The following is a 25,920-nucleotide window of genomic DNA, read 5'->3' on the forward strand; positions in this document are numbered from 1 at the left end:
CCAGTGCCCTCAAGATAAGAGCGACAGCGAAGGTGGCGCCAGCCCCGCTGCCCCGGGAGACCACCTGGGAGGGTGCACAGCGACTGGCTCTCCCCAGAAGAGCTGGGACTGAGCTGGGCCCCTCCCCCAGCCTCGGTTCCCCCCACCGGGTAGTGTGGAGGTGGATAGGGGCTCCGGGAAAGAACTAACTTGGGGCTTTTTCTGGAATTACGGTGCCCCCTGCTCTGGGAACAGTGTTCAGGTATGGCCAGGTTAGGGGAGTCACAGGGTGGTGCATCGGAGTCCCAGGGGAGCCTGGAGTCCAGAGGAAAGGGCAGTGAACAGGCCTCCTTGCTCAGCCTGCCTGACCCTGGCCCACCAGGGATGCGGGGGGGGGGGGGGGAAGCATGTGCTGGCCTAGGGGGGCTGCGTAGTGTTCCCCTCAAACACACTTCCACTGAGAACCGCAGAATGTGACCTTATTTGGAATTTGGGACTCTGCAGATGTAATTAAGACAGGACTTGAGATGTGATTGTCCTGATCAGGGTCGGCCCTGAATCTGAGGACGCCTGTCCTTGTAAGAGACAGAAGAGGAGACACAGAGAGAAGCCACGTGAAGACGGGCCAGAGACTGGGTGACGGGGCCACAGCCCAAGGAGCACCTGGCACCCCCAGGGGCCAGAAGAGGCAGGGAAGACCCTCCCCTGGCACCCTCAGAGGGAGTCTGGCCCTGCCCACTCCTGGATTCTAGACTCCTGGCTCCAGACCGAGAGAGAATGGAGTTCTGCTGCGTGAAGCCGCCCGGTTTGTGTGCGTCCTCGTGGCAGCAGTAAGCTCGCTTTCTATCCGACGTGCTGAACTCTGTGGCCCTGAGAACGCGGGAGGAAGGGGGCAGCATGGTCGCTCTGTAATGGGGCCAGGGCCCCCCCGCCCTCGGGAGACTCGTGAAGGTCTGGAATCAGTTCTATAGAAACCTCGAAAGCCATGCCCCACCCCACCCCCCGGTAAGCTCTGTGCTGCGGGGAGAAGCACCTGCTCCCCGGGGTCACTGTGCTGTCACCACCTCAAGGGCTCAGACCAGCTTTGGAAGGGCAGCAGGGGTAGGGGGTCACGGTGTATTATGCCCACTGCACAGACAAGGAGACTGAGGCTCAGAAGAGGGACAGGGACAGGGTCAGCCAGGGCCTCACAGGCGGTCAGGGACAGCGCTGGCACTGGAATCCTCACTGCTGACCAATTTCTAGCCCTTTCCTGTCGCCACCATGTCCCCAGTGGGCCCTCAAACTGTTGATCCCACGCCCCTGACAACCCCTCAGCTCCAGTGCAGCCCCCCAAGTGCTGACCCTCCTCCACCCTTGTCCCCATGGCAGGCCTGGATCCCATCCCCAGCCTCCCATTTCTCCTGCTCCCTACCCCTCAGGGCCCAATCCTGCCTGCCTCCTGCCCAATGTCTCTCTACCACCTGCCAGTCTCCAAGAACCCCAATCCCACACCAGACCAGCTCTGGGGTTCACACGGGACCTCAGAGCCCAATGAGACACAACCCTGGCCCTCGAGCTGCTCAACCCCACTCTCCCTCAGGAACCTGCTACAGCACCTGTGCCCAGGAGGCCAAAATCCAACCTGGATGCCACAGTCCTTCACCATGAGGCCCATCCAACCTGCCGGTCTCCTCACCCACCCAACACCCTGAGCCAGGCAGGTGGCCTGGCTGCACTGCACACGTGACCTGAGCCCCACACCGTGCCTCTGCCTGTTCGGGTCCCTCCGCTAGGAGTTCCCTTCCCCACATCTCTGCTGCTCACTCAGACACATCCCCTTAGAGCAATGACCAGCTCTCAGGCCTCCGGGCCACCAGTAGCTCTGCAGCTCACATTGGGCCCTGCTGTCTTCCTGTGTAAAATGGGGACAGTGAGACCTTCCCAGGGGTGTGAGAAAGCCCCTGCTCTGGACCCAAGCCACCACAGAGGCTCAAGGGGAGGTGGTTCCATTGAGAGCTCAGCTATGCCTCCTCCTGCAGGGAGCCCTCCAGATGCCTCCAGGTGAGTGAATCTCACCTTCCTCTGCCCTCCCAGGCACAGATCTCGATCTGCCTGTGCTCAGAGCAGCGATTTTCAACCGTGTGCTGCAGGTCACACCAGTGTGCCACAAGAATTTTTAAAACATTCAGTGCCTGACTGTTTTCCCTTAGACTGCCAAATAAAAAAAATGACAACAGCCAACACACAATAGCTGTCCAGTGTGACTGAATCAAAATTATACCGATGTTATTTGTCAGATTGGCAAAAAAATATAACATTTTTTGGTGTACTGCCCAATTTTAGTATTTAGTTTATGTGCCATGGGATGGAAAAGATTGAAAATCGCTGGCCTAGTGAGTGGTGCCTACATACTGGCTGTGAGCTCCTTGGAGGCCAAGCCCGTCACTCATTCCTTCATTCATTTGTTCATTTGGCCAAAATTTAATAACCACTTGCTGTATGGCAACCTCCACATCTACAAGATGAACGTCAAACCCTTGGCCTGGCGGTCAAGGCCTGTTCTAGGCTGGCCCCTGCTTACTTCTCCAGCCCTCTCTTGCCCACCTTTCCTGCCCCTGCCAGCCTGAACCATTGGCAGCTCCACTCCCACCCAAGTGCCATCTCCCTCTGCCTCTGCTTATCTCAGCTTTGGGGTGTCCTTCAAGGCTCCATTTGGACATCGCCACCTCCAGGAAGCCTCTGCTGCCCCTTCCGCTGGTCCCCAGGGCTCTCGCTGTCCCTGGGTATGGCCTCTGCTCCCCTCACGTGCACCCCATTGGTGCTGGGGGAGCTCCCACAGCCAGGGTCATGTCTTACTTCTCCATATCCCCTGTGCCCAGCCTAGCACTGGCACAAAGGAGGGGCAAGGAGCGTTCGTTGAGTGAATGAGTGAGCGACCGGTGGCCTCAGCTGCGGTCCCCGGGGCAGAGGGCAGTTTCAACTCCTCTCTCTGTCGCATGCCTGCAGCGCCCCTCAGGCCAGGCGCCCTGGGCGCGGCCCTGGGGCTGGGGAATCAGACCCAGAGAGCTGTTCTGCTCTGCTGCCCATCCTATCTCTGGCCATCTTGCCGCCACAGTGGCCGCTCCTCTCAGCCCAGTATCTGGGGCCCGCATCTCCCTGCGGCAGGACTGGGCCCGCCCTGACTTCTTCCCCAGTGTGTCCCGGCAGGAATGTCCTGCATTATCACCCCCCACACTGCGTCCACCCCATGCATGGAGCTGGCTGCTGCTCAAGAGCCCCCCCACTCGGCTTCCACCCTCCCCGGGGGCTGCTCCTGCCTCCTGGGAACACCCCTTCCTTAGTCTCCCATGGAAAACCGAGCCAAAGGCCTCCTCCTCTGAGGGTCCTTTCCCCGGGATGTTGGCACGACCCTCTGGGACCACAGCAGGGACACGGGCCTGGCCTGGAGGCCGCCCCCGCCCTGGGGTCCTCAGTCGGGCAGGCCTGGCTCCCATCCTGCATGGAAACAGGGTCCCTGTGCCTTCCCGCCTCCCACAGCTCCCTGCGGGGAGGGGGCCGCGGGCACATCACTGCGTCCTTGGAGCCTCAGTTTTCACCCCTCTGCAATGGGAACGCTAGGGCCCGTCTCCTAGAGCTGCTGGGAGGATCCCACGTGACTGTCCTGCCCAGCACCCCCCACGCCACACCTTCGTGGTCCCCTTCCCAAGTCCCTGTGCTCAGGGAGCCGCCCAAAGCTCGGGGAGGTCGAGCCCCAGGGACTCAGAGGCCACACCTCGCCAGGCCCCGCCCACCGCCCGACATGGCCCCGCCCCCTGTCCAGGCCCCGCCCTGCCAGGCCCCGCCCCCGCCCAGCACCGCCCAGGTTCGGCCCCGCCGCGCCTCCCAGGCCCCGCCCACCGCCCGTATGGCCCCGCCCACCGCCCAGGCCCCGCCCCCGGCCCCGCCCCGCCTACCTTCCTGCCCGCCTCGTTGTTGTGCAGGTTCATGAGGCGCCGCGCGTTCTTCTTGATCTCGCGCGCGTCCACGAAGCGCCGGGAGAAGTCGATGCCGTAGCGCACGTCGGCGGAGCAGCCGCCCCACTTCCAGCCCTCCGCCTGGTTGTAGTAGCCCTGCTTCTCGCGGTCGCAGCCGCAGTTGCTCAGGTTGCCCTGGCTGCAGGCGGCGGTCACGGCGTGCGCCACGCCGGCCGCGGTGATGGCGTAGGTGAAGGCGGCCTCACGGCTCCCTGCGGGCACGGCGCGGGTCAGGCCCGGGCTCCGCCCGCGCGGGCAGGGGCGCCTGCTGCCGCTGCTGCGGGCTGTGTGGCCCCGGGCGCCGCGCGCGCCCTCTCTGAGCTCCCGACTCGGAAACGGGCCGTGCACGTCCGCCCTGCCACCGGCGTGCCCGACGCGCCCCTCCCCGCCCGCAGCCCGGGCCTCCGCCCTCGCCCTCTCCCCTCCAGCAGACTCCCAGGGCTGCTCCTATGAGCCAGTCGCTCCTGCAGACCCCCGTGGGGCCCCCACCGGCCTCCTTGGTGCCGCCTCCCTCTGTGTGACCACCCACTATCACCTGTCACTGGGCCCCAGCCTCCTGAGTCTCCCTTCTCCAACACCCCCCCCACCTCCACCCCCCCCCGCCTGCTTCAGGGGCCCCTGAACTACCCAGACTTGGGTGCCGGTCCTCCCTGCCCCCCTCAACCCCAACCGCCATCCACGTGGGCCCCGGGGTGCAGTTCTGGGCACCTTCCCCCAGACCTTCGACAGCTCTCCTCTGCCCCAGCGGGGAAGCGAAGGCCCGCAGGCCCACCCTGAAGCCTGCGCCAGCAGCCCAAGCCCAGTGCCCCCCAGCCACCTGTCCACCCTGGACCCCAAACAGCTCTCCTTCCAGCACTGCTCACAGGCCCCGGAAGGTACCTGGTCTTTTTGGTGGGATTCCCTTCCTCTCCCTGCCCGAATCCTAAGCACCTTCCAAGGCCAGTTCCCATGCCTCCTCCTCCTGGCAGCCTTCCCACACCACCGGCCGGAGAGAGCCCTTCCCGCCTGGCCGCCTTCAGGGGCACATCGGACCCTCTCCTTGCTCTCCACGCTGTGCACCCGGCCAGCCCCACCCGGGGACTTCCTGGCTACCCGTGGGTCTGACGGCCCCTCAGATGCGCGGGTCCAGCTCTATTTCTTCTTTATTTTCCACGGCCCCTGGTTAGGCCCCAGTCCCTCGGACCCCTCCCCCCCTTGCCCATGATCTGGAGGTCTGTGTGGTCCCCAGCACCTGGCACTGCAGGCACGGAGCTCAGTGATGCTGACGGGACCAAAGTCCAGCTCCGATGAGCCGGGATCGCACTGCCCGACTGAGCAGTAACGGGGAGGGCCCAGCGTCGGTCTGGGAGGGACAGCTGGACACCCACGACCCTATACTTACACAGGCCCTTGCACCTGTGTCCGTGACTGCCGCCGAGCCCCTCTGTTTACTTGGCTGCTGTCCCTGTCATTGGGGACCGGGGTGACCCTCCAGATTGAAGGGGGTGAAGTCAGGCTCACTCCATAAACACTCACTGAACACTGACTGTGCCCGGCCTTGTGCTTGGCGCTCCCTGTGTGCTCTGGGGTCTTCCTCCCCACCCACCCACCGCCTGGGGGCTCACTTAGATGGGGTCCCTGATCTCTTAGGGGGCTCACCCTTGGTAAAGTCCTTCTTTCCTGGGGTGGTCTCCACCCTTGGTGGGGTCCCTGTTCCCAGGGTTCTCTCCATCCAGGGTGAAGACCAGGATGGGACCCGCTGGTCTCAGGGGCCCAGGACAGAGGAGGTTTTGGTTGCCTCAGTCATCATGGAGGGGCCATGGCTTCCTGGAAACTGCCCTCCTCTGGAAAGAGCTGAGGGGAGGGTGGTTTCGAGCTCCCCTTCCTCCCAAGGAAGACCGGGGTCTGGAGAGGGGCAGGGCCACCAATGCCTTCCCAGGGTCTTGCTGCGGGCCCAGCCTCCCTTTCCCTGGGGGCCCTTCCCTCCCAGCTTGGGTCAGTGCACGGCCACCTGGTACCAGCTGACCACAGGGGGTTGGCTCCCCTGGCACCACTCCATAATGAGCCATCTTTCAGCACAAAGAGTGGCCCTCTGAGGAGCATGGAGGTGCCCCAGTCCCTGTGTCAAGGACTCCCAGACAGGCATGGGGACAGGAACAGGGAAAATATGAGAAGCAACCTCCCCAGCTCTAAATTAGGTCACTACGACTGAAGGGACATCCGCTGGGTGTGGAGCGGGTTACTGAACTCCTTGCTTGTGCTGCCCCAGCCCAGCAGAGCCTGCCGACAAGCTGTCCCCCAGACACAGGCAGGCAGTAGTAAATTGGTGGGGGGGGGGTCCAGGAAAGGAGGGGACCATGGAACTCTGCAAGAAGGGGCCACAGGGAGTCATAGAACCTCAAAGGATGCCTGACCTGCTTCTGTGAGGTGTGGAGTCTGGGAAGGCTTCCTGGAGGAGGTGACATCTTAAAGTAAGTCCTAACAAGAAGTGTGTTAACTCCCTATGAGTGCCTGTGGGTGAGTATGTGTGTGTATGTGTGTGGTGTGTGTGTGCATGGCTGTCTGGTGTGTGTGCACACTCTGGCCATGACAAGAGCAATGATGTGACACAGTTTGGTGCTGCTGGCTCTGGAAGTATGAGGTCGAGAGTCATAAGGAAAGAGGCACTTGAGGTCTGGGGGAGCCTGGCTGGCAGGCCAGAGGCAGCCTGGGGTCACTAGGGTTGGAGAGCTCACTGCCACACGGGATGGGCATTCTGGAACCGGTCAGAGAGCAGGGCAGCAGAGCTGTGCTGACGGGGTCCTCACTGCTGTCACTCCCCAGCTGTCCCGTGCCCCGGCACTCCTCTAACCCTCCACATACGAGGCAGGTTTCATCCCTGTTCCCATCTCACAGGTGAGGACACTGAGGCACAGGATATGAAACTGGGGTAGGGGCTGAAGCAGGATTTGAACCCAGGCAGCGGAATCAAAGCCCAGAGAAGGAGAGGGACTCAAGGCCTGGGGCACAGGTCACTGGAGGTCATCCTGTCCCCAGTTTGGCCCCTTTGCAGCCAAGGGACCTGGGCAGAAGACAGGAGAGCAGCACGCGCAGCCCCCAGGGGAGGGGATGCTACGTTTGGACGGTCCGTGGACCTAGTGGCGGGGTGGGGGGATGGGCGGCTAGCCAGCCGGTGAATGCTGCCTCCGAGGGGGCATGTCACAAGCTAGGACCCAGTGAAGGGGGACAGGCAGAGAAGTCGCAGAGGATTGTGCAAGCCTGCCAAGAGGCCAGGCCGGGGGAGTTAAAAGTCCCCACAGCCAAGCGCTGCCTGAGTGAGGATGGCCTGGGACCCGCCCGTGACCCTCCTCTTCCCTCAGTGCCCATTCTTCCAGCCATGGGGACTCCACCATCCTGAAGCCCCCGCCCGGCAGCAGGCACCGAGGCCAGGGCTCGCATTGGGAGGGCATGTCCCAGAACCCGCCTCCCTGGGTCGCTGAGAGCCCCTGCTCCCACCTGGCTGCGCCCAGACCCGGCTCGGCTCAGTTACTCATCAGTTACTCACCCTGCCGCCACTCCCGCTAATTCCTTTTTTATTTGGTTTTAATGAGCCAAACCCTCTTGTCTCACCATGGAGATGGGGGGGGGGGCACTGAGAGAATCGTCGTTTGGGGGGAATCCAGGAGGCTGGCCTTAGGTCCCGGATAGAGGGGTTCCCCTGCGCCTGCACTCTGCACACGCATCTTGCTTAATTCCCACCACAGCCCCCCGGGGTGGGGAGGGGGACCACTCCCCACGCACAGACCTAGACACTGGCTCAGACAGCTTTGGAGCTTGCCCAGGTCAGAGTGCCCAGGTGTGGAGCCTGGAGGGGGTCCCCTCCCAAAATCACCCCTGGGCTGTCTGGCCAGGCCCCAGAGAGCGGCCTGCACGCCTACCTCCAGGGTGAGTGTGAGCGAGCGCCGAGGCTTAGAAGGAAGCCCCTCAAACGCGCGGGCCCGGCTCAGCAGCTGTCCCGCTCCCCGGCCTCTGAGGTGACCTGGAGCCCCGGGGGCCCGACCCCACCCGACCCCACCCACCAGTACCTGCAGCGAGCGTGGCCGCGATGAACAACCGGCTCGCCTGTGGGCAGGTGCGGTGGCCCCAGAGCGCACCGCTCTCTAAGACCAACAGCCTGGGGCCTGCCGCCTGCCCTGGTGGACGCTGGGCCTCCCCCTGCCTGGGACGTCTGCCTCCCTCTTACATGTCCCCAGCTCTTACGTGATCCCTCAGTGCACCCCCTACTCAATGCTGTTTCCTGAGCCCGAACACAAGCAGGGCTGGGGCTCGGGCACTCACCACCTTCTTTTATCTCCCACGACAGCCCAGGAGAGGGACCCTCTTGATGAGACCCACGTCACTGATGGGGACACCGAGACTGAAGGCAGGAGGATTTGCTCCGGGCTCTAGTGACGGCAGCAGGTGCCACAGATGCGTCTGTGATGGGGGTGGGGAGCTGGCTGAAGGCAGTATGGTGGCCTGGTCTGTTTGGGGCCAGCAGCTGTCCTGGGGGTGCATGTTGGTCTCGGGCCCCCCCCCCCCCCCCCCGGCACAGACCTGCACCCTCACGCGCCGGAGCCAGCAGCAGCGTCCACAGCCTCCCCGGGAAATGCCGAGACGGGCAGGCAGGCCGCACGTTGTCCACCCCCACCCCTCGGCCCTCCTGAGCCCTGGGCCATGCCTGCCCTTCTTTAAAAATAAAAAAAAATAAAAATGGCATTTTCTACGATTCAATAATAAAAAAGCCAGTGGCCCGATTAAAATTAAGAAGAGATTCGAATGAACAATAAGCGCATGGCGAGATGCTCCACGTTGTGTGTCCTCAGGGAAACCAAATCGAAACCACGTGAGCTGCCCCTCCCCCACCGCGGCGGCCAACATAAAAAGACGGACGACGAGAAGTGTTGGCACGGATGTGGCAAAGGCAGAGCCTTCACACGCTGCCGGGGAAGGTCACGTGGTGCAGCCGCTCATGGGGTCCTCAAGATGGTACCACAGCCACCGTGTGACCCCGCAGCCCCTCCTAGGCACACACTCGAGGGAAATGAACACACGTGTCCGCACAGCGACTCAGGAACAGTCACAGCGGCACAGTCACAGCAGCCCACGGGGGGAGACACCCCCCATGTCCGTTACAGACGAGTAGATAAGAGGACACCTGGCCCGTTCATACAACAGAATATTACTCGGCCGTAAAAAGGAGCGACGTCCTGACACAGGGACGGGCCTGGGAAACAGGCTCAGGGAAGGACGCCGGACACAGAGGCCACATGCTGTATGATTCCGTTTATACGAAATGTTGGAAACAGGTGACCCCTGGAGACAGGAAGCGGGTGTGTGTTGTTTAGGGGACTGAGGGAGACAGCTAAGGGGTGCGGGGTTTCTTTTGAACATGATGAAAAGATGCTAAGCTTGGCTGTGGTGACGGTTGCCCACTCTGAATACACTAAGACCACTGAACTGTACACTTTAAATCAATGAATCGTGTGGTGTGAGAACTATACTTCAATAGAGCTGTTATAAAACAGAGCATTTGATGGTTTTTAAGTGACTGCACATGGCTCGTCCTACTCGATTTAAACTCTCAAGGGGCCTCACCTCACAGTTAGGATGCCCGGCTCGGAGGAGGCAGGCGATTGGCCCGAGGTCACAGAGCTGGGATCTGACCCAGGCCCCCAAGGTCTGTGCTCAGACCACTCCCTACCCGCCAGGACAGGGAAACCTCACGACCAAGCCTGGGCCTCTGGCCTGCCTGTGTCAGCCCCTGGCACTCTGCTTTCCCTCACCCCTTCCTTTCTGCTACCATCCAAATGTCTCCCCAGCACCAAGTACAGCCCACCCTCCAATCAAACCTCAAAGTCCCACCCATCCCCAGGCCCAAGACCAAGCATTCAGCAGGGCCAGGCTGACCCACTGCAGCCCAGGGGCCCAATGGACTGGGAGGGGTTCACAGAGTGCAGGCACAGGGCACGGTCAGAAGATCAGAACCACAGAGGGGTCACAGGCAGGCTGGCTAGAGGGACTGAGGCAGAGGGTGACCAGGGAGGGCCCCTCTCAGGAAAGGATGCTGAAGGCGGGTCCTGAATGATGAGAGAAGTGAGCCATGCACAGGCACAGGGAACAGTGTTCAGGCAGAGGGAACAGCAATGCTAAGGCTCTGAGGAGAGAATGAGCTGGGTACACACACACACACGGATGCACAAATGTATACAGCCACGGAGGGCCTGTGTGTGGTACATGTCTCGTGTGTGGGCATGAAGCTCAGTTCAGCCACCATCTGCGCAGAGAGCAGTAGCAGATGAAGTGGTGCCCATGGCGTGGACTTTGGGAGTCCATGGGGAGGGTTTTAGACTTTATTCTAAGAAGATGAGAAGTCCCTGGAGGGTGCTGCTGAGACTGACACGGAGAAGGACCCTCAGGCTGATGGCAGGGGTGTGGTGGAAACAGGGAGACCCACTGGGAGGCTGCTACAAGGGTCAACGTAAGAAATGCTGGTGGCCTGCAAGGAGGCGGCGGCCAGGCTTGGGTCACAGTGAACTGGGTGAGAAGGTTTAGGGAAAGACGGGCCCACGTAGGCTCCTGGTGTGGGGCCTGGCTGCCACTGAGAGAGGGATGGACAGGATCAGCTTTGGGGGAATCGAGAGCTGCCTCGGTCACAGGCAGTTTGGGGTCCCCAGGGGGACAGGAGAAGGGAGGCAGGGAAGCTAGGTACTCAAGCCTTGCCCGGGAGATGCCCAGCCCTGCCGATCACCCTCTGCAAGGGCCAACTCCAGATGGAACTGGGGCTCCTGGGTGACCCGGCCCAGTCCTTTACGCCTCAGGCCTCGGTTTCCCCAGATAACATGGGAGTGAGGCCCAGTGTGGTGGGTTCCAAAGCTCTTTAGCAGGGAGCTGTGGTCAGATGGATCTTCCTGAGAAACAGGTCCGAGTGGGGCTGCTGGGGCTGATGTGGGGCAGGGACACAGGAAGGATGGGGTTCCTGAGGCCTCCAGGCCTGAGGCCCAGCCAGTGGTGGCTGATGAGCTCTCATGAGCCTAGAAGTGGGGGACAGTACCTTCCCCCACGCCACACACAGCTCACAGATGGAGAGAGTGAGGCCAAGGAGGCCAGGAGGCATCCCCAGGCCACCCTGGCAGCGCCCGGTGTTCCCCGGCCAAGCAGGTGCAGTGCCCAAGTCTAGGTTTTAGGGGGCATAGGAGCTGGGAAGAGAAGCCCAGGGACGCAGGGTGGGGCCAGTTGGCCCCTTTTGGCTGCCAACACTACAACCTGGCCCCTTGCCCTCAGCCTGGGCTAAGTCACAGGGTCCAGGGGTGCAGCTCCCTGCCCGAGCCACCTCCCAGCACACAGGGGACTCGGGTTGGGTGAGGCAGGGAGGTGGAGGCAGGGACGGCGGGGGTCAGGCGAGCCCGGAGATGCTGCGAGGCCCCAAATCCCTCTTTGAACACTCGAAGAATCGCGAGCCCGGAGCCCTGGTCCACCTGGGTCCGATCGGGCTCTGCCCAGAGACGGCTGGAGGGCTGTTTCCACACCTGCTCCGGGGAGGCCACAGCAGCACCCAGCTCCCAGGGGCTGCAGCGGGAGTGAGTCAGAGCCACGAGGGGCGCAGGCGCCGGGGCCCAGGCAATGCAGGATGCTCGTGGCTGCTTTGATTACCCGCTGAGCTGGCCTGGACCCTGGCCCGGGGTGGGGAGGGGGCAGGGGAGGGCCACTCTGGCGCTGTGTGTGCACATATGTGTTCATGTGTGTGCCTGTATGTGTCTGTGTGTGTGCTGCCGGTCTCTGTCCCTCCCTCTATGTCTGTCTGTCCTTCCCTCTCGGTTTCTGACCCTCTCTGTCCCTGTCTCTCCAGCCCCGCCCTGGCCCCCACCCGGCTCAGGGCTCAACCCCCGGCTGAGTCAGTGTCTCCATGCTAAGCCCTTCCCTGCCGTTGTCATAAACAGAGCCCTGGAAAAACTCCTGCCAGGTCCGAACACGCCAGCGCGCCCGCACCCCGGGCCTTTGTTCTGACCCAGCGAGGCCCTCACGGGGCTGTGCGGGCCTGCAGGTGGGTCGTGCTCCAGCCGGGCCTGGGGAGCGCCCGCCCCAGAGTGGGCAGAGATGGCCTGAGGCTACACAGTGAGGGGCAACCTGGGCTGGAGCCCAGGTCTGCGTCGTGAGCTGGGCTGTACTCACGAGCCTCCACCCGGCCCTGGGCTCTGGCAGAGCTGGGAGCCGCTCCTGCAGCCCCTCTTATTACGGGGGTCAGCCTCAGGCAGCCTGCCCTCCTGAACACTCCCTCATCTGGCCTTTCAGCAAAATCAGCGGCTGCCTGGGTAGGGGCACAGGATGGCACAGAGCCCCTTCCTCCCATGGCCAACAGCCCCTGGCCCTGGGACCCCTGCCAGGGTGCGGAGCTGGGCTGCTGGGTTCAAGTCTCCAGCTCTTACTGGCTTGTGCCCTGGGGCGGGGCACCTGCCTCTCACGAGCCTCAGCCCCCCACCTGTGATGTGTGGACAGTAGAACCTAGAATGAGTGACATTCGTGAAAGTGGGCCTCAGGACATGGCTGCAGTCACAGAAGAAATGATCCTCCCCAAAACGGTGGCCAGAGGAGTCAGGCCTGGAGCTTGGCTGAGGTCAGGGCTAGGCCTGGCCCTGGGGGCCGAGGGTAGAGGCTTGCCCACCCTGTGCCCTATGTCCTGCCTCAGAGCCCAGGTCCCAGACCCCTGTCCATGGAACCCCTCGACGGAACCCTGCAGTGGGCATTAAAGAGCCAAGGGCCTTCCTGCCCCCATTCTGAGGAGAGACCCCCAGACCTGGTGGAGTGTGGGCCCCAGCCTCAGCCCCTGGTATGGATGGGTAAACTGAGGCCCAGAGAGAGCAAGACCATGCCCAAGGGCACACAGTGGGAGTGGGGCAGCTGGCTTGGGTGGGGTCTACCTCCCTGGCAGTGCCCTCTGCCCTCCTGGGCCCATCCCCACTGCATGCCTGTCTGTCTGCTGGGGCCCTGCCAGGGAGTATGGAAAATTCCAGGTAGCCAGAGGCTCGTTGACCTTCGGGCTTCCATGCCACCCACAGGCAGGCCCTGAGCCTGACCATTTCCATGGTCACCCTAGGGGCCGCCCTGCTCAGGTGCAAGCTGGCCTTCCGGAGGAGGGGACTGAGCCCGGGCCCCCCCATCCCGAGCCACCTCAGGCCTCACCACCTCCCGAAGCAGGACTGGGCATGAGCAGCTCGCCTCCAGGAAGTCTTCCTGACTCTCATATTCGAGCCCTCACTGTCCCCGGTGTCCTGGCTGCCTGGGCCCAAGCCTCCCTCAGAGATGTCTGCACCCCGGGCCTTTGTTCTGCCTCAGGCCAGGACTCCAGGGTGGAGTGGGGTGGGGAGTGACCAGGCAGACAGGACAAAGATGTACCTCCCTAAGATCCAGGGCCTGAACGCCCAGCCCGGCCCCGTCCACGCCCCTAGGGCATCCTGGGCCTTAGGGACACCTCCTGGCACCCTGCCTAGGCCTGGTATACAGCAGGCACTCGATGCTCACAGGCTGACCGATAACAGGGGCACCACAGGGAGCCACCCTCCTGGCCTGCGCTGCCCAGGAAGCAGCTGGTCAGTGACCCTATGCCCTCAGCTGAGCTGGAGGACTGTCCTGGGAAGAGACAGTCAGATCTGGGCTCAAATGTCTGCTCTCTCCTGGCCAGGCTGACTCCGGGCTGCCCCTGACCCCGCTGATAACATGCGACCCAACAGAAGTCCCACACAAGCCCAACAGGTCATTCAAAGTTTCTAGCAGCCACAGAAAGTGAAATAACCGGGGGAACTTCATCCTGTAGCGAGTTTAGCCAATTTCAGCATGGAAGCAATGGGGAGATTATTAAGGAGATACTTCACTTGCTTTCTTTTCTATCAAAGTCTTCGAAATCTGTTGTGTCCCTTACCCTTGGCACATTTAAGTTTGCACGTGCCGTGTCCAAGTGCTCCCAGCCAGCAGTGGCTTGTGGCCCTGGAATGGACCATGCAGCCCTTGAGCCCTTGGCCCTCCTGGGGACCCCAGACAGGGGCCCCATGCGCATTAGGCTCATGGGACCTGGGGTCACCCTCCCCTTTCATGGGGTCACCCTCCCCTTTCCAGGGTCCTTGCCTCTCAGACAGGTTGGTGAGTCACTGCTCGTTCGGGCTGTCCAGGAACTAACGGCCTTCGCTGCGCCCCTACTGCGTGCGGTGGGTGGGCTCAAGGCTGGCTCCCAGCACAAATCTCACCCACAAAGCAAATGGGACGGAGACGGCGGCCCGGGGCGGCCACGTGAGCCAGGATTAGGGGCGGCCCCTATGCCTGGTCATGTCTGAGTGCCACATGATGGGCAGGACTCAGTGTTCCGTGGCCGCTCGGGTCGGGGTCGGAGCCTGTGCAGGGGGGTCCCAAGGGCTCCGGTGGGGGTGGGGGTGGGGGTGGGGGTGGGGCCCTCCTCCCGTGCCGTCCAGGCCAGCACACACATAGCTCACGCCCCAGGTTCACAGTGCTCCAGCCCTGCCCCCTCCTCCAGCCTCAGGTCCATGCACCCTCCGGTTCACCCTCGATGTTCCCACAGTTCCTGGAAAATACCATCTACTCTCTGGCCTCTGGGCTTGGTGCATGCTGTTCCCTCCACCTGGAGCTCCCTTCCCTGGGCTCACCCCTCCAGGCAGGTCTGAATCACTCTGATCCTCCCTCGGGTCTCAGCTTACCTGTCACCCTGGCCAGGAAGCCCCAGCAACAGTCCCAAATCAAATATGAGACCCGTTAGAAATGGCCTGTCCCTCGTGGGGCCCCCGGGGTCCTTGAGTTTCTAACAGGCATCCTTGGAATATAAACTTCACCCCCAACTTTGGTCTCCCTCCCTGGCCCTCCCCCTCCAACTCATGGCATAAGACAGTTGAGTTGGGGACACATTAACACCCCCACGCACACACACACAAGCTCATTTTCAGTTAGTAGAAGACAGGCCAGGAGGGGCCTTGGCCACAAGCCTCGTTCAATAGATGAGGAAACAGGCCTGGGGCAGGCTCGGTTGCCAGAGGGTGGAAGCCACCAGGCATGAGGGCAAACCATGGAGGTGGAGGGAGCTAGTGTTGGCCTCACTCCCTGAAGGGAGAGAGCAACTGGCACCTGGAGAGCCCCAGGGCAAAGCCAGCTACAGGGTCAGCACAAGAAAGATCTGGCTGATATGGAGTAGTGAGCTCCCCATCCCTGGAGGCATGGAAGCAACAGCACCAGGTGCTAGAACAGGGATTGTAACTTTGCACAGGGGCTGATGTGGCCCTTTAAGGGGTTTCCCTTCAGCTCCCAAGATTTAGGCATGGCCCAAGGTCACAGGCAAGGCCTGAAGGGGGCTGTCCCACCCACCCAGGCCATTCCCCCTCCCGGGGCCAATCATTAATTGTCACCGCTTGAGTGGCTGCTTCCACAAGTGCCCCCGGCTGCCTGCCAGCTCATGGCTCGGCTCCCATCCTGTGCCCAGAGCACCCGCATGCCTCTGACAAGGACTGGCCTCGCTGCTCCGACCCACTTCCTGCTCGTGACTCCCAGCTCCCAGGCCGAGCCCTGGGAGGAGCAAGGTGCTTGCCCCGATGACCATCGTAGCACCCAGCGGGGACGCCTGCTGCCTGCAGAGAGCAGCCCTGTTCCAGCAGTGGCCAGAGCCCTCCTGGGTGACGGCGGTGGTCAGCAGGGGACTTGGCCTGGGCGTGGAGAACTCACCCAGCCCGGGCAGGGGCAGGGATGGCTCGGGGCAGGTGCTGAGCTGACTTGCGGCTGAGACTAGGGAGATGGGCTGAGACGAGGATGTGACTGTGGCCTGGCTGTGGACAAGGAAGGGCCGGGCATCCCCCTCAGGAAGTCAGACGTGAATCAGCAGAGTAGAGGGAAAGGGCCTCCCAGGAGCAAAGTCCCAGAGGAGGGAAGGGGCCTGGTGTTCTCAGAACAGAGGAGGGTGCCAGCTACAGCTGAAGCCCTGGTTTCCAGAGGGAGGGTAGCAGGAGTGACATAAGGCAGTGGCTGCTTAGACTCCAAGCTGAGGAGTTCACTTTATCCTGGGCAATAGGGAGCTACTGCAGGTTTTGGAGGAAGGGCATGGCTGGGACTAGGTGGGAGGCAGGAGAAGGTACTGAGAGCTGCCAGGGGAGGACCAGAGAGGCAAGCCCTGCAGTGGCCAGGGGGTGGAGCGCAGAGGTGGACAGGGAGTAGCACCAGGTTATCGCAGAGACAACCGGGCGGTCGGGCCAGGGGGTGGGGTGAGGGAGGAAGGCTGGGCATGGCAGGTTTAAGCAGCAGGATGCTGGCGTGTTGAGCCGGAGGTTCCCGTGGGTCAGCTTGCTGAGCCATCCACAGGGAGCGGCCACGCTGGTCTTGGCTCTGGAAGAGCAGATTGGAGAGGGGCCAAGAAGGGCAGCCGGAGACACATGAGGAAGACCAGCCACGGAAGAGAGGCCACGCGGCCACGTGGAGGCCTCTGGTGGCCTAGCTACTGCAGGAGGGAGCAGAGCAGCGAGGGATGGGGACAGTGGGTACAGACAGCTCTGCCAAAGTTTGCCTCTGAAATGCTCATCAAAGTGGGGGGGTCTCTTAGGTGGGCTCCCCGGGAGCAGAGCCTGAGACGTCTGATGCTGAGGGAGCTCAGGGCGTGAAGAGCACCCAGAGCAGCCCCGCCTGGAGGCAGGAGGGGACCTTATTACTGGCCCCCACCCCCACCCCGCCTCAGTCCATCCTTGGCTGTGGCGGCCCCTCCCTGCGGGCAGAGCTTCAGACCCCCCACCCCCGACTCCTGTTGGGCTGAGGACTGGTCTCTAAGAAAGACCAGGGTGAGCTGATAGCCACGACCCTCACAGCCCCTGGAGGCGGCATGATGCTCAGCAAAGGTGACCTGGATGGACACTGACAGTGTCCCCTGTGGGGGCAGGTCACTGGTGCAGGCCAACGCCACTCCAGGCTTTAACCAGTGCGTAGGACCCGGCATCTACTGGGGCTCTGATTGCAAAGCCCCCTGCCTGGGCCCGACCCCAAGGAGAGGCTCAGCGTAGCCTCCCTCTCACCCTGTCTCGTGATCTCACATAAAGCCCCAGGTCCCAGCCCTCTGTCGGGCCCCGGGCCCACTTCCACTGCCTGTCTGCACAGCGAGGCACCGAGGATTTCCAGAGGAGACCAGATCTGAACCCAGCTCAGCCACGTGGAAACCCTGCGGCCAAAGGCAACCTCAAAACGGCCTGGGCCTCGGCCTCCTCGGCTGTGCAGTGGGGATGCTCACAGCTGCCTCGGAGCCCAGAGCCTCCAGGGTGAGGGGCCAGGCAGTCAAGTGGGCACCTGGCACTGTGCTGGATGGGCGGGCAGCCCCAGCTCCCCAGCTGGCACCTGGAGAGAGGAGCTGTACTTGGGTGGTGGGGCCCCAGGGAGGGGTGGGGCCACCTTCCCTGCTGAGCCAGGTGCCACCCACAGGCTGCTCACCGCAAAGGGGCCCCTGGGGGCTTTCCCCCGCGCCACCCCAGCCCCATGCCAGGCGTTCCAAGCCCTGCAGAGCTCTGGCTCTGGCCCGGGTCCCAGCAGCTGTGGCTCCTTGGCTCTCAGGGGCCGGAAAGACATGCTGTGCCCACAGGCTCGGAGGCCCACCTGTGCCTACAGGCTGGGGTCTGCACTCCTGAGTTACCACTCTCCCCCTCTGACCCTCACAGTGGCCTGGGGGGCAGGCTCTGTGACTGACTCTTCCCACCCTCACTCAGCAGCAGTTTACTGAGCACCAACCGTGCGCAGACCCTAGGAGAGGCTCCGGGGCCCATCCGAGGGCCTGCTCGCTCAGAGCTCATTTTACAAATAAGGAAACTGATGCCCCGAGCAGCCCCGAGTGGCATGAGACCACACAGCTGGATTCAAGTCCAGGTAAGACACTGGAAGCCACACTGTTCCCTCTAAGCCCCTCTTGGGCCTCAGTCTCCCTGCCAGGGAGATGTAAAATGGGCGCAGTGGAGCCTCCCCAGGGCTATAAGGACATGGAGACATGGTGTGTGGCCCGGGAACCATGCACGGCGCAGGGGGCACAGCCAGCAGAGATCCTTCCACCCCGCCTCATGTCCTACAGCAGCTGCGACTATCCATGGGATTGGAGGAGCACCCCACCTCCAGCCGGACTCCACCTGCACACCCCACCACCTGCCCTCCAGCCGCCGGACTCTCGAGTTCCCACACAAGTCATGCCCCAGCATCCGTGTACACATGCTCACGTGTTCCCTCTGCCTGGAACCCCTTCACTCTTGGGACCATGACATTTACACAACAGCTCCCACGGGCTGGGCACCATCGCGTCCAGCCCCCCAGCAGCCCCATGTGGAATCTGCGGCTGTCATCCCATCTCCAGGGACAGCAGTGCAAGTGAGGGCGACGGGGGGGGGGGGGATTGGAGGTCCTGGGCACACACAGCGGCTCAGCGGCAGGGCACGCCTCTAACCATTGCACCGCACTGCCCACCTACAGCCTGCCTGGCTCACGTCTAGGACAGGACGGCGTCCCCCGGCCCACAGCCCAGAGTGAGGACCCTCACCCACCGCACAGGCTGACTCCCATCACAGCTTCCCTCCTCCCCGACGTGGCAGTGTCCCCGGGGCCCAGGCCAGGTCTGGGTCCCCCTGGGGTCCCGGTCCCCACCCAGGCCAGGCATGGAGAAGGACGTGGGGAAAGAAATTGGTCAGAGGGGGGCCTGGCCTGGCCTGACCTTCACGGGGCTAGCAGGCGGCCTGGTCCCCGGCACCCAAAGCTGGGATGGCGGGGTCCCTGAGAGCCCAGAGGTGCCCTTACCTACTCGGAGCTCTTGCCCGAACACGGTCTTCTCCCCGAGGGCGGAGCAGTTCCAGCGCCCAAAGCGGAACTGGTACTGGCACTCGTTGAGGCCCATCTGCGCCCCCTCCCCAATCACGATGATGGCATCGGGCCGGCTCTGGCAGATGGCACGCTGCCGCGGGGCCAAACCAGGGATCTTGTTGCAGATGATGTTGGCTCCTAGGGCCACGACGGACGACAGCGCTCTGCGGACAGGGAAAGGACAAGATGAGGTGAGCCGCTGGCCAGGCCCGGCCCCAAGGGGCCGCTTTCCACTGACACCCACCCACATGCCCTCTCAACCTCCAGATCGCAAGAGCCACGACGACACTGCAAGACATGGAGTCACAAGTCCCACGAACCAAGGGTCCCACAGAATGTGAGACCCATGCCTCTGAAGCAGCTACACAGACACTGGGGTTTGACAACCACCAACTCGGGTCCGTACGCGGCTGCCCACAGCAGCAAACCCCCAGCTCCCGACTGGGGCTCCCCGTCACTGCAGACCTGGCTCCCGGGGGCCTGGGCCACACGCCAAGCCCACTGACTGCATCCTGGCTCCGGCTGCAGCCTGTGTGTGACTCGGGAGGGCACTGTGCTCCTCGGAGCCTCTGTTTTCACGTCCATGAAACGGGGGTAGGAGACATCTGTCCCCCGGTCACCACCACCACACGGACTGCCAGGACAGCCGGGCGAAGGCTGCACACCTGGGGGACAGCTGTGGCATTTCCAGATGACCGGGTGCCCTCAGAGGGGGAAACGGGAGCCAAGATGAGCTGAGCACCTACTGTGTGCCGGGCCGGGGCAGGGTGCTTTCCCACATGGGGACCTCGGAGCAGCCCCTGAGGGTGCCCTGGAATCACTCACCCGGCACCCTCCGGGAGCCAGGGCCGAAACGGGAGGGCACCCGCCAGGCTCGGTCTCTCGGAGGAAGTGAAGTTCGCCTAACACGCAGTCTGTTTCGAAGCGTGCAGTCCGTGGCATTTACACGTTCACAACGTCGCTGCAACCAGCCCCTCCGTGGAGTCCAGGGCGTTGGCAGCCGTGCCCTCAGCGGGCACTCCCGCCCCTCCCACAGCCCCATCAAGCGCGAGGCCGCCTCCGTCCCTGCGACCTGCAGGGCACCGGGCGCGGGGCGCCTGGCTTCCCTCACTGCGCGCACCGTCCTCAGGGGTCATGCGCGCTGAGCGGGTGTCTGTCTGTCCCTCCGTCCTTGTTAAGGCCGAACGATCCCACGGCCCGGAGAGACCGCATTCTCACGCTCGCCTGCTTCTCCCCGCTGGGCCTCGGGCTGCTTCCACCTTTCGGCCGCTGTGAATAGAGCCGCTGTGAACACGAGTGGACATGCTTTTGCTGAGTCCCTGTGTTCAGTTCTTTGGGGCATGGACCTCGGAGTGGAATTGCTGGGTCACACGGGAGTTTGTTTAGCTTTTTGGGGAACCACCAAACTGTTTTCTGCAGAAACTCTGCCAGTCGGTTCTAAGCACCGGAGAAGGGGCGGCACGCTGGAGGGAGGTGGGCGGCTTCGGCAGGACTGAGGGCAACTGCTGGGCTTAGTGAGGGCCAGGGGGTGCGAGTAGGGGAACTGCGAGGGCCCCCAAAGCTGATGCCCACAGCCCTGGCCTCCGGCCCGGGCAGGCCCTTCCTCTGCCCGCCGCCCGCCGCCCCTTTCCTGAGAGAAAGCTGTCGGTGTTTTTCCAGGGCGGCCGAGCACCCACAGCCAGCTGGGAAAGTCCCCGTGTGGCCAGAGCCCACAGCACGTGCTGGGACCAGGATGCCCGACCGACACTCAATCCCCACAGCCCGCCCAGCCCACCCGCTAATCTGGCCAAGACCCCCCCTGGGTCTCCCACGGGCACAATGGGCAGAAACCGGAAGGCTGGCGTGGAGGAAGAGCATCTGGGCGGGTGGGGCTGGGAGCCGGCTGGAATCTGGGGAATTCAGCCCAGAGTAATTGTAGATCCTCAGAAAACCGACCCGGGGAAATGAGATGGATGGGAACCCTGCCGGGCACCAGCCTCCAGGCCACAGGTCAGCGCTCAGAGCCCACTTGGATCCTGGATGCTGAAAGCAGGCTCCCTGCTCCCCAGTTCTTCCAGCATGCTAGGCGGCAACACCCCACTGCCTGGGATGAGAACCCCTGCGGGGGGCAGGAGTGCGGACAAATGGGGTCTGACTGGGGAGACTCCAGTGGGACTTGGGGTGGATGCTGGGGGATGAAATAGATCATTGCAGCCCTGGTCTTCCGCCTCCAGGCAGGCCCCCCAGCCCCGCTGGTGCCAACATCTGCATTGACCATGCCACCCCCCTGCTGAGAGCCCATCCATAGCTCCCAGGCTCCTTTGCCTAGGACTGGAGGTCTCCTGGGATCTGGCTCCTGAGCACCCTGCCACCTCTACTTGTGCCAGTTCCTCTGCCTGCGGCGCCTCTCTCTCTGCTTTCTTTGGTCTGGCAAATGCTCCTTCCCTTCCAGGCCCAAGTGCAAGCCCCACTGGGTCCCAACCCTTTGACACTGAGGACTAGCACAGTAGGCACTAGTGTCCAGTCTGAGCTGAATCTGGGGCCTCAGGGGCTGCCCCGTGTCGCTGTCCATGAGTGTTTGTGAAATAGATCGGTGAACGAGTGAATGAATGCTCAAAGGTTACGTCTGAAAGAGCTTCTACAACTCAGTAACAAAAAGAGTCCCATTTGAAGATGGGCAAAGGACTTGAATAGACATTTCTCCAAAGAAGATACACCAATGGCCAGCAAACAGGTGGAAAGGTTCTAAAAATCACTCGTATCAGGAAAATGTGAATCAGAACCCCCGAGAGGGCCGCCGAGCACCTGTGGGCGTGGCTATGCTCAAACAACAGAGAATAGTGTTGGTGACGATGTGGTGACACGGGAACCCCCGCCCATTGCTGGTTGGGATGTAAAATGGTGCAGACCACAGGACCCAGCAATTCCGCTCCTTGGTATGTATCCAAAAGAAATGAAGACAGGTGTTCAAACGAAAACGTAAACACACAAGTTCATAGCGGCACAATTCCCAGTAACCCAAAGGCGGAAACAACCGAGAGGCCCATCAATAGACGAATGGATGAACAGAATGTGGTATGTCCATGCAGTGGAGTACTAGTCAGCCATAAAAAGGAATGAAGTACTGATATATGCCATTTGGATGAACTTCAAAAACTTTGCTCAGTGAAAGAAGCTGGACACAAAAGACCATATTCTGTGTGGCTCTGTTTATGTGAAATGCCCAGCAAAGGTAAATCCACAGAGACGGAAGGCAGGCCCGACGGAAGGCGCTGGGGACAGGGGAATGGGGTGCCCCTGCTCCGTACGTGTGGAATTTCTACCTGGTGCGATGAAAAAAGTTCTGGAACTAGAGAGAGGTGGGGGTTACACAACACTTTGAATGTTCAAACGCCACTGAATTGTTTACTTTAAAATTGTGAAAGAGGCCAATTTTACATTACATGTCTTTTAGCAACAATTTTTTAAAACCCTACCTGTACACCCCAGCCACGGGTGGGCCTGAGGGAAGAGAGGCCTTGCCCAGTGGCACCCCACTTGTACTCGCGTATGTCTCCCCAGGGTGTGGGGGCCCAACGATTAGGGAGCCCCCAGCCACCCCCCAGCGAGTGCCTGGATTACAGGTGAGGTATAGGCATTGCAGAAGAGAGTCACACTGCATTTTGTGCCAGGAACATGAATAATCAGATATGATTGATAATTCAGAAAAAATTTCAGAATTGTCTTCCTTAGAATGTGGGGATTTTGCCCCCAACAATATTAAACGCTCCTGTCCTGAGCACTGACCTTAGGCAACTCGGCCTCTGCCAGGTCTCAGTCCCCTCCTGGTGAGGGGACCCTCACTATGCCCATGCTACAGGTGTGCAGACTGGAGCTCAGAGAGGCTGGGGGACCCGCCCGAGGCCACACAGCCAGGCCTGGAGCCTGGTCTCTGCTTCCAGAGGCAGGTGGCCGCGGCGCTGTGGCTGCAAGCACCGCACATAGTAACACATAGTAGGTGCACTACAAGCACTGAGGACGGCCTAGTGGAGTGGAAACCACAACCACATCCCATTCTTAGGACAGTTTCCACCCTCCCAGGCTGAACATCCTCTTGAAAATCCTCCAGGTCACTCGTCAGCTCACCCAGGCTCGCGGACACTCCTGTGGCTGGCGTTCGAGGTCCAGAGCGGGGGCCCATCCCCCCCCAGCCCTCGAGTGCCCTGCCAGCCTGACCACTGCCCTCCCGGGCGGCCTGGCCCGGCCACACCCAGGACTTGCCCACACTCTTCCTTCCGCCTGGAAGGGAGGGGACAGCTGATAAGGGCGCCCGGCCTGGCCGTCATTAGGAAACCATCGGAGTGGGGAGGGACACACATAACCAGACAGCCGGTGCGGGGGGGAGGCGGGCGACGCAGGCGGCATCCTGGGTAATTGGCAGTCTGGGTGAGGGCATGCTATGACTCTCTCATCCAGTCGCCCTGCGGGGGGCCCGGCTCTCACCCCAAAGTGGGAAGAACCCTCTGGGCTCCTCCCGCCCCCAGCTGCCCGCTCAGGTGCCCGGGAGACGCTGGCAAGGACGCTCTGGGCGGCCCGTGCCCACGGAGAGGCCAGGAGGGTGCTCCTGTTTCAGTCGCTGACTTTTTCCATGGAAAATTCTGCTCGGGGCTCATCCCCTGCCCAGTTCAGGGACCTCGGGACCTGGGCAAGATGCCAGGAGGAGGGGGCAAAGCTGAAAGTCTGGAAATTTCCCTCACCCCTGGCCGGGGCCGGCTGGAGGAGGGAGCACGGAGAAGGGGTTCCGGGCTCTGAAGACAAGAAGCTCTTGTCCCCTGGGGACTGTGGACAAGGCCTCAGGTCTCAGACCAGAGGGCAGGAAGCCAGCAGTGGGCCTGGCACTGGCTTCAAGCAGGGAGCAGGGCATCGTGCAAGGAGGGGCTGCCCCCGGACCACAGGGAGGGCACCCAGGAGGGTCTTCTGGGGCGGTCCCCAGGGGATGAGGTGGTTCCGGTGAGGGGAGGGGGGGTCACCACTGCCAGGTGACAGACAGGAGCGGAAGTGGCCAGCGGGGTGGGACCTCTGCTGTGGCATCAGCCAGGTACCAGCCTACCCACCTGGCAGCCCTGCGGGGCAAGGGTGAGGAATGAGGACAGGTACCCGCCAGCTCGGCTGGAAACCCGGCTCTGCCCCCTCTTAGCTGTGAGGCCTCAGGCAAGTTTCTTAACCTGCCTGTGCCTCAGTTTCCACATCTGTGAAATGGGAGTAACAACGGGCCTGCTATATTACATGGCCGCTGGGAGGGCGTGATGCGAAGGCCTGGGGTCAGAGGTCACCGGTGGGGGCCCTCATTAGCCGTTGTGGCCTGAGACTGGGGGCCCATTACCATTACGACTGTCATTCATTGAGCCCGGAGGACCCACTCCCGCTGTGGGGACCAGGGAGCAGCTACATCCATCGGGGGGACTGATGCTCACCCGGGCCATTCTGAAGCCAGTGGGCGGCCACATCACCACGGTGCCCCCCCGGGGGTTCACTCCTGGATCAGCTCTTGACCCCAAATCTTGCTCTGGATGGAGTCTATACACCCAAGGGAACTGAGCCCTGCATCACTGAAGACAAGCACGTGTGCCCTGCACGAGCTGGCACCACCATCCAGGTGTCCCTCCCAGGGGGATGACACACTATGGGACGTTCACACAGTGGGTGACACACATCCACACGGGTGACTCCCAGACACACTGAGCAAAAGAAGCCAGACTGGACATGCGCTCCAGACTGGGCACAACTCCCCTTCGAGACAGAAGCCAGACTAGAGTCACCGTGGGTGGGAGTCACTTGCTGGGAGAGGGCCCGGGAGCCTGCTGGGTTCTGGAATGTTCTCTGTCCCGAGCTGGGTAATGGTTACACAGGTGCCCACATTGGTAAAAATGCATCCGACTGTCCTGAGATTGCTGCAGTTACGCTCTGAAAGTTTCACCTCAGTACACAAATAAATATACAGGGCTCACAGGATCCGGCGAGAAGGAAAACACCAAGTTTTCTTACAAAAATTAAAATAAAGAAAATACGCTTAAGAAATACAATGTGAATGAGAAATCACTGCTGTGGGCCTTGTCTGTGTGTGCCTGGTCTTGGGGGGCCCTCACAGGAGTGTGGCCCAAACTCAGGCTCGCAGGCACCCCGGGATCAAAAGGCGTCCCCAGCCTGGTCCGGGGCCGGCCCATCCCTACCAGGCCCTCCGCCTCTGTGAACCCCAAATAAAGGAGGCAGGCTACTTTCGGTGGCTCCTGGGGCATGAGGAGGACTGGGACAGGAGACCCTGGGCTGGAGGGGGCCCTTCGTGGGTGGGGCTATGACAGGCAGTGCCCTCCTCTCAGCACCTGCCGTGTCCCCTTCCCCGAGTCTCTGCCGGAGGCTGGGAGGAAACAGCTCTGGGCTCTGGCTAAGATACTCCCACCACGGCTCAGCCTCGGGGCTCCTCAGGGCAGCCCCCCTGCTCCAACATCCACTGGGCATTGGTCCCCAGCATCGCCAGTGATGGGACAAGCCCTGTCATTCTGTTTAAAAGCCAGAGGGAGAGGTGTCTCTGCCAGCCCAGGACATGTGACAGAGCCTCCCAGGCCGGGAGCTGTCTGATCTGTCCGCAGGGCCTTTGAACTATGGCCACAGATGGGGCCGGCCATGTGTCTCAAGGAGGCCACAGAGCCAGACACCTCCACCTGGCTTCTCATTTCTCCTGTGAATTCCCCAACAGGCAAACCAGGATCGAGTGTCCCGGGGGGGGGGGGCAACCCTCTTGGCCCCAGCGCCCCCTCTGAGCCCTCCTCTGGACAGAGCACCACCCCAGTCCCCCTGCCCTGAGCCAACCACAGGAGCCTGGGAGTGTTCCCCAGGCTAGGACCAGGGCAGTACTCCATGGGGGAGGTTAGGATCCCAGTTCTTCCTGGAGCTGGACCACATGACTGAACCCTCTGGACCTCAACACCCCAGACAGACCCTCCCCCTAGAGCTAGGGGGGGTCACTGGAGGATGCCTGCGCCTTCACCCTCCCCAGGTGGCAGTCCACCCAGCCCCCTCTGCCCTTTGGGGCCACCCACCCACACCCAGCTCCTCCCTACAGAGGAGGACAGTG

At 62.0% G+C, this 25,920-nt stretch overlaps 1 protein-coding gene across 2 annotated transcripts in view; it reads right to left on the reverse strand.

The window, feature by feature from the left end:
- WNT7B (Wnt family member 7B) overlaps nt 1-25,920 on the reverse strand; it is a 47,040-nt gene that overhangs the window by 4,905 nt on the left and 16,215 nt on the right. Inside the window, exons 2-3 of one of the 2 annotated variants that reach the window (XM_081130132.1) lie at nt 18,772-18,994; nt 3,915-4,186 (exon numbers count right to left, since the gene is read on the reverse strand). In XM_081130132.1, the coding sequence (XP_080986258.1) occupies nt 3,915-4,186; nt 18,772-18,994 (495 nt within the window). Of the gene's footprint in view, nt 1-3,914; nt 4,187-18,767; nt 18,995-25,920 lie in introns of both variants that reach the window. The other variant, XM_081130133.1, reaches the window with a different exon arrangement.

This window comes from Miniopterus schreibersii (assembly GCF_964146895.1).
Source record: "Miniopterus schreibersii genome assembly, chromosome: 2".
NCBI lineage: Eukaryota > Metazoa > Chordata > Mammalia > Chiroptera > Miniopteridae > Miniopterus > Miniopterus schreibersii.